This window comes from Rutilus rutilus (assembly GCF_951802725.1).
Source record: "Rutilus rutilus genome assembly, chromosome: 3".
Lineage (NCBI taxonomy): Eukaryota > Metazoa > Chordata > Actinopteri > Cypriniformes > Leuciscidae > Rutilus > Rutilus rutilus.
In genome coordinates, this window is record NC_140211.1 from 24,661,887 (window position 1) to 24,670,307 (window position 8,421).

General features: G+C 36.3%; 1 protein-coding gene across 2 annotated transcripts; it reads left to right on the forward strand.

Annotated features, from left to right (window-relative positions):
- Positions 1-693: 693 nt before the first annotated feature.
- tppp3 (tubulin polymerization-promoting protein family member 3) lies at positions 694-7,554 on the forward strand. 2 transcript variants are annotated; one of them, XM_084406126.1, is made up of 4 exons: positions 694-794; positions 4,366-4,566; positions 4,796-4,949; positions 6,401-7,554. In XM_084406126.1, exons 2-4 carry the CDS (start codon positions 4,379-4,381, stop codon positions 6,590-6,592), a joined length of 534 nt encoding a protein of 177 aa, XP_084262252.1. In that variant the 5' UTR covers positions 694-794; positions 4,366-4,378; the 3' UTR covers positions 6,593-7,554. The 2 variants fall into 2 exon arrangements, with proteins under 2 accessions (XP_084262252.1, XP_084262253.1); XM_084406127.1 differs by having other exon boundaries at positions 4,369-4,566.
- The last annotated feature ends 867 nt before the right edge of the window (positions 7,555-8,421 follow it).

Here is an 8,421-nt window from a genome sequence, read left to right on the forward strand (position 1 = left end):
TAAAAAATATGCCACTACACCTATTCCATTGCAACTTTTAAAAGGTTTACTTCTTTTAAATATTTTTACAAATTAAGAATTTCCTGAATGTCCCCAAATAGAGGTTTTGTCAGATTTGGCTTGAACACTTCTGGGGACGAATCTCGTTCCAAAGTGTAGCTATATGGACACACACACACACACACACACACAGGCAGTATTGGATGAACATTCTCACATACGGACACTAACGCATGTCGTGCTGGATGAATCGCATTCCTTGCTCTCTTCTTTCACTTTTACATACAAGCACAACACAGCAAAACAGAGGATAAACACAAACCACAAATAAACCACAAATGCTTAAGTCTTTTCCTGGTTTCTCTATGTTGCAATGCTCAAGCTTCCAGTTTACCCCGACTGATAAATGACACTGGTCACTACAACCTGAGTAGGCTCTCTTTCTCTCTCTCTCTATTTCCCACACACGTACACACACACACACACACACACACACACACACACACACAACTGCTCTCTCGCTCTCTCTCTCTCTCTCTCTCTCTCTCTCTCTCTCTCTCTCTCTCTCTCTCTCTCTCTCTCTCTCTTTTATAGCCATCCCTTGATGTTAAACAGGACGTCTCCATGGATACAGGAATAAACAGATGATAACAAGCCCTCAGCCTTTTAAAGCCCATTTCAGAAGGGAGTAACATGACAGACAGAGAAAGAGAAAGAGAGGACAGAAGTTGTGCAGACCAGGGAGTGTGTGTGCATGTGTGTGGATTGCCAGCAGCTGGAAGTCAGTAGCACAGGTAAGAGTGATTTCACTGCTACTAATGTGATAGAATGCTCTTCATAAGCAAATGCACTCCACACCTGTGAACATGCATACAGTACATGCACTCATCTTATTCTCTATATGCTTGCACTCATTACATCATACAGACCCATAATATTCCATGCATTGGTACACAGCATCTGTGGTTTACATACTGAAACTGTTAATGGCATGCTGCATATGGGTATTGCTGCACTGTGGAGTGTGACTTTAGTGAGTAAATTGACATAAATTCAAAGTGGTGGTATTTCAAGAATTTTTATTTTTATTTTGAACCCCTGAACAAACATACATAGCCTACATTTGAAGTTGCAACACTTGCATTCGTTGCTATAATGAATTTTTTAAATGTTGCTATTTTTTCTCCTTCTACTGGTCATAAATATATAACACACAAGTGAAATGGACAGAAAATAACGTTTTAATTGCAATAAACTGATTTAAATGAACAGAAAGTAACATGTTCTAACTGCAACATCTGCAGTGTGACTAAGGGCTATCAAGTGCCAGAAGATGAAATCATGTTTGGATAATTACAATTGTCACTGACTAAAATGATTTAGATTGCAATTATATATAGGCTGTATTTACTGCATGAAGTTTTCCCGGTGGCAAATTGGCACAAACTGATGCTATTCATATAATTGTCATATAATTGTGACATCATCAGGTTCATTATAGGGTTGCTGTCTGTCTGATCAAAAAGTAAACACTCATTAAGTTGTCTATATCAGTTATATTTCATATATATCAGCTGGTTTATGAAGTGCGTATCACATATTATGTCTATTATATGCCAGTATGAAATACAGAATAAGTGCGAAAAAACATGTTGTATGGGGAATACAGGTATCTTGCAGGCAGGACCACAAAGAAGGATTAGCTATAAAACCCCAGGGCTGAAGCAGAGAAAGATTGAGATCTGTTCAGAAAGTCTTCAGGAAATGCCTTTGTTATTTTGATGAGTCTACTGTATGTTTGTGTGTTTTGTCTGGATGGGTGGGTAAGTGTCTCTGTTTCCCTCTTTAATACAATGGTAATTTTCCATAGACACTTCCACAAAGTCTTGTCCTGTGTGAGGGGATCTCTTGGGAGGAGGGCAATGTGTGTTTATGCGGACGGCTGCCTTTGCATGTGTGTTACAAGGGTGAGGCTCATACAATGATGTCTTTATTCAGCTGCCTGTGTGGGAATAACCTCAGCAGCAGCTTGTACATGATCCCTCACACATGTATTAGGGAAAAACACAGCACACACGTGCAACATGTTAAGCATGACGACATATAAAATGCGATGACTTCGATGGTTCAATGACTGTGAATTGTTTGCCAAACCACTGATGATTACAATATTATGCAACAATTTGGGGTTAATTATCCTTAACAAATACTAAAATAACAAATTTACCACTATTCAAAAGTCAGTAAGATTTTTTTTGTGATAGAAATGTATATTTTTATTCAGCAAGGACACATTAAATTGATCGAAATTGACAGTAAAGACATTTGTAATATTACCAAAGATTTCGAATTAAACTTTCTATCCATCAAAGAATCCAGAACATTTTTATCCCACCAAAAATATTAAGCATCATAACTGTTTTCAACATTAAGAACAATAAGAAATATTTCTTACCAAATCAGCATATTTGGGATATCTCATGTGATGAGACTGGAGTAATGGCTGCCGAAAATTCAGCTTTGTCATCACAGGAATAAATCACATTTTAAAATCTATTAAAGGGTTAGTTTACCCCAAAATGAAAATTCTGTCATTAATTACTCACGCTTATGTCGTTCCAAACCCGTAAGACTTTTGTTTGTCTTCGGAACACAAATGAAGATCTTTTTTTATTAAATTTGAGTGATTTCTGTCCCTCTATTGACAGTCTACACAACTACCACTTTGGTGCAAAAGGTTCATAAAGAGATGGTAAAACTAATCCATATGAATTGAGCGGTTTAGTCCAAATTTTCTGAAGAGATGCAATATACAGTATGATGAACAAATTTAATTTAGGCTTGTATTTACATATAAACATTCATCAACTCACTCATCAGTTATAATGATAAACGGAAGCTCAAGCCAGTTTGCTTGACGTGCGAGAACCAATGAGGTTCATTATCATGTTAGCACGTTTGAGCTTCAGCAAGAGGTTTGTTCTTATGCGTCCAGCAGGTTCGGTTCAGCTTCTGTTTATGTTCGCTGATCAATCTTTAAACGTGAATAAAAGCCTAAATTAAATGTGTTCATCATATAAAGCGATCGTGTCTCTTCAAAAAATTTGGTCTAAACCGCTCAATTCATATGGATTAGTTTTACGATCTCTTTATGAACTTTTTGAAGCTTCAAAGTGGTAGTCGTGTACCTGTCAATGGAGAGCTCTCAGATTTCATCAAAAAGATCTTTGTGTGTGCCGAAGATGAACGACACGAGGGTGAGTAATTAATGACATAATAAAAATTTTGGGGAGAACTAACCCTTTAATATAAAAAAACCCTCATATTAAATTATAGTATTTCACAATATTACTGTTTTTACTGTATTTTTGGCCAAATAAATCTAGCCGTGGTGAGCATAAGAGACTATTTTATGTAACACTTAAGTCATTGTGTGTGAGCTGAGAGGAGACTACAGAAGGCTGAAGGAGTTGGAGTTGAAGCCAGGGCAAGCCCACCCACCGCTGCTGTACACTCATCACCTCTCCATGAGGCCATCAGTTGCCAAACTTCTGACATCCATCTGAAACATTCCACAATAACTCCAAGACACATCAGACCATCCACATACTCTCGCCTCCATTGACAATGGCTGGGCTGTGCAGACACACCAAGAAATTCTGGAATCGGCCTCACTCATGCACTCGAAAGAAAGAAAATAGAAGAATACAGAATTATGAAGGAAGGAAAGAGGGAAGCAAAGAGGCTGTCTGAAAATGTGTTTAGGAAATTCTAACATCCATGTTATTTGTGTTGAATGAATAATTAGCAGTCTGCCGAGTGCTGATAATCACCTCATTAGCTCAATCCTTATGGCCCTTAAATTTTACATCAGGCTCTATCGTTCCACATACACCTAATGTGTTACTTTTGGCTGGTGCTTTAGTTGGTATTTTATTCATTCAGGCCATTCAAAACGCAATGGAAAAGAGGGTGACCTGCTGAAGAAGTTTGCCAAAACTCTGCAACAAGAAGACAGTTAGTAAAATATCTCAAAGCTATAATGACAGGACAATTTAGATAATGCAGATAACTTGGATCATTTAGACGTGCTAAATCTGAGTTTAAGGTACTTAATTGTACAAATACATCTGTACAGACCGAGACTAGACGTTATCAGTACATACTGTATAATACACATCTGAGATTCTGAAGATTATTATACAGTGCAATAATTATTTTTAGTGTACCACATTAATCTGCCTTCTCTTTCATCTTTTTTTGTCTGTTTATCATGTCTATTGCAGATGACTTATATGGTCAGTTAAAACACCTCTTTTTCTAGAGAAATTGTTCCATTAGGTCATAGTCTTACTATTTGTTTAGCAGAATACCCAATATGGCAGAAAGCACAGACATGGACCAGCTTCTGAGCTCCTTTAAGAAGTTTGCTGTTCATGGTGACACCAAAGCCACTGGGAAGGAGCTGAATGGGAAAAACTGGGCTAAGCTGTGCAAAGACTGCAAAGTCACTGATGGCAAGAATGTCACCAGCACCGATGTAGATATTGTCTTCACTAAAGTCAAGTGAGTTTTTCATATTTTTTTTGTTCTGGAGACTATTTAAATTTTAACAAATTGTAATATATTTTTGTTATTGTGCACACAATATAACCACATAAAAAAAATAAAAAAAAAAGATATATATATATATATTGTAAATATAAAAAATATCTTCAGAGATGATGTTTTAAAAAACTGCACTGTCCGGGCAATGTAAATATTGAAAATGCTATATGTTTACCATATGATTCAGAGCAAAGACATCTCGGGTTATTACATATGAGGAGTTCCAGAAAGCTCTAGAAGAACTGGCCCCAAAGAGGTTCAAAGGTCAGAGCAAAGAGGAGGCATTGCAGTCTATATATAAGCTAATTGAAGGCAAAGATCCTACCAACGTTGGTGTAACGGTAAGGCAACCATTTAAAAACAATCATTTAAGGTATTTTTGTATGAAAACTTGGAAATTAATTTTGACATAAATTAGCGTGACTAAACTGTACACAAGGCGGCAATCAATGTTATCAATTCAATACATTACTGTTATTTACATTTACATTTATTCATTTAGCTGACGCTTTTATCCAAAGCGACTTACAATTGCTATATATGTCAGAGGTTGCACGCCTCTGGAGCAACTAGGGGTTAAGTGTCTTGCTCAGGGACACATTGGTGTCTCACAGTGGATTCGAACCCGGGTCTCTCACACCAAAGGCATGTGTCTTATCCATTGCGCCACACCACCCCTGTTATACACAATCATTTAAAAAAAAAAACTTTTATTCAACAGATTTCTATTTCAAATAAATGTTCTTTCTATTCATCAAAGCATCCTGGACAGATGTATCAGGGTTTCCAAAAAATGTTAAGCAGCACAACTGTTTTCAACATTGCTAATAATAAGAAATGTTTCTTGAGGAGCAAATCAGCATATTACAATGATTTCTGAAGGATCATGTGACACTGAAGACTTGAGCTGCTGAATATTTAGCGTTGGCATCACAGGAATAAATTACATTTTAGCATATATTCAAATGAAAACCATAATTTAAATTGTAAAAATATGTCACAATATTATTGTTTTTATCAAATAAATGCAGCCAATTTTTTTCCCCCAAAAATCTTACAGACCCCAAACTTTTGAATGGTAGTGTACATAAAACAAGAAAAAAAGCAAGAAAGAAAGAACAGTTATTGGTTTGCCATTTCATCACACTGCAAATCGATTCTAATCAACTTTGTTGTGACAGAAATGTGTGAGTGTATTACCTGAAATTTAAAAATGTTAGATAAACCAAGAAATGCCAAGCAGTTGTTGCTCAAGAAGGTCCCTCAACACTGCACATTTTGAATGTCTCCTGCATCTAACACATAATTCAACTCATCATCTCATTTGTAGAGCGCCCCATGAACTCGACTGGGCGTCAAATTAGTGAGACACCTAAAATGAGTAGTGTTGGTGGGCCTCCAAGAGCAAGATTGAGAAACACAAAAAAAGGTAATACCACATCATTCCTCAGTCGGTTCAACACTAGAGGGCAGTAACAAATCAAACAGCAATACATCAATTCTGGCAACTAGCTAAAAGTTCAAAAGGAGTTGCAGGAATATGTGATGCATATGCTATTGACGGAAAAGGTTCTGCTGGGGCAGGCTGAAACAGATTGGTACATATCATCTGATGAAACAACAATGCTAGCTTGATGAGGCACATTGTATGGGTTCCATTTTCAAAATTGATTTTTTATTTATGATATTACTTTCAAACGAATTATGCTATTATTATTTCTCTCTCTCTCTCTCTCTCTCTCGCTCTCTCTCTCTTATTCATTTGTGTGTTTCTTTTTTTTAACCATTCTAGAAAGTGGCAAAAACTGCTGCAGTGGATAGGTTAACCGACACATCTAAATATACGGGATCACACAAGGAGCGCTTTGATGAGAGTGGGAAAGGCAGAGGAAAAGGTGGGCGGGAGGAGATTGTGGAGCACACAGGCTACGTAGGGGCCTACAAGAACGCCGGGACTTACGAGGAGAAGACAAAGGCCAAGTAAGGCCCCACTGTCTCCATGTCAACATGTTCTAAGCTCTGAGCTCCATCTTCATCAGCACTTATCTGGACCAAAGCCAAACTTGAACTTTGACCTGTAAAATCACACAGCCAATATGCAGTGTAACACAGGAAGTGTTGTAAATGTTCGTCTTTAAGGATAAAGAACATAGTATTACAGTCAGTTTTCGTTAGAAAGTTGACAGAAGTGTAAGAGGGGAATAGGATTTCAGGTGAAAATCTCAAAGAACAAGTATAAAGACTCTATAAAGAAGTAGCTCTGTTGAAGGGAAACAGATAAGTAGTGCACTTGTTTGAATTATGTTGCTGTTTAATAGCTATGATGCACAAGCTATGATGCTATGATGCTTCAGATGCACAAATGTGCATCTGAACATCACTATTCTTTAGAGAGAGATAAGTGAACAAGAACCTTTTTAAGAGATTTATTTCTTCTAACATACTATGTATAGACCTTAGTTAGAGTAGTGCCACATTTAATTTTTGATTGGAATGAAAACGAGGCTGGGAGGTTCAATGTTGTCTATTCAGCTGATGAAACATCTTAAAAAAAAAAAAAAACTTGCAGTAGACAAAAACAGTTTTAAAAGTTGTGAGTTGTGAAAAAATTACATGATCCAGAACCTTTACAGTGCATGCCATTGTAAAGTCTGTACGCCTATCCCTTACAGCCTCGTTTTCATCCGCATTAAATTCAGTATGTCTATCCTGACTAAGGTCTGCTGATGTTCTTACTTAACTGCAGTCATCTAAATTCTAACATTATTCATTGCTAAAAGTTAAATGTCAATCTTCAAATGAAATGGTGAACCAGCTTTATGTGTATATTACCCTTCTGTTGTTTGCTAAAATTATTTCCAAAAATTCAATGCCATATCTTTGTTTTAGTTAGCTTACTGTGTTACTGAAACTGGAAACTGCCTTTGTATAAACCATTACTAAATATCTTTGGTGTGTTTTATTTTAAGTTTTATTTGTGTACTTTGGTCTAAAAAACAAATAAAATACACAAACTTTATTGCAGCAAAGCCTTACTGCCGATGTACACGACTGAAACAGACAACACACAACATATTGTGTCGATATAATTACTATTATGCATCATTACTAGTACAGAAATAAAGAGATAAATTATTGTTTCACATTCATGCTTAAACACATCCATCATGTTATCGTGTAAACATGAATCCCATGAAGTTGTTAATGAAATTATGTTTAATTAAAATTAAGCTATTGTAGGCTACATTGGTCAAATAAATCCATCATACTGGAGCCTGCTGGCACTCAGCATTCGGGGGTAAAATTAAGTTCTCAGTACCTGCAGGTATATAAAAAAAAGTTTAAGGATATATTTAACGTTTCAGTTCACATTACTTAATGTTATTATAAGAGTTATATTTATATCATAAAACTGCTGGTTATAAACTAAAAATAACTCAACGACATAAAAAAAAAAAAAAAAAAAAAAAAAAACGACCCAACAAATTTTAAGATAACCCAACCTAGTGACCCATATGTTTAACCCAGCGTTTTTTTTTTGTTTTTTTTTTTGTTATTTCCCTTCCAAAAAAGTGCCACTGTAACCATGGTAACGTCCAAAAATAACATAGGCTGTAGTATAAAACAAGAAAAATAACCGTAGTTACTGCAATTCTTATTGCTGTAAACGGTGGTACAAAATAAAATAAAACCAAATACTTAATAACAGGGACAAAACACGACCTTTTGCTGAACGCTGTTTACTGTCATATTCCGCATTAGATCAGCGTGTGTACAGAACAGCGGTCCATTTGTCCGAAGTCACCCCTAGGG

What these genes read in the sequence shown, in the direction of transcription:
- tppp3 (XM_084406126.1), top strand. Translation starts at nt 4,379, where the DNA reads ATGGCAGAAAGCACAGACATGGACCAGCTTCTGAGCTCCTTTAAGAAG. An exon ending in ATTGTCTTCACTAAAGTCAA is followed by an intron (nt 4,567 to 4,795) that starts GTGAGTTTTTCA and finishes CATATGATTCAG; the next exon opens with AGCAAAGACATCTCGGGTTA. An exon ending in CTACCAACGTTGGTGTAACG is followed by an intron (nt 4,950 to 6,400) that starts GTAAGGCAACCA and finishes TAACCATTCTAG; the next exon opens with AAAGTGGCAAAAACTGCTGC.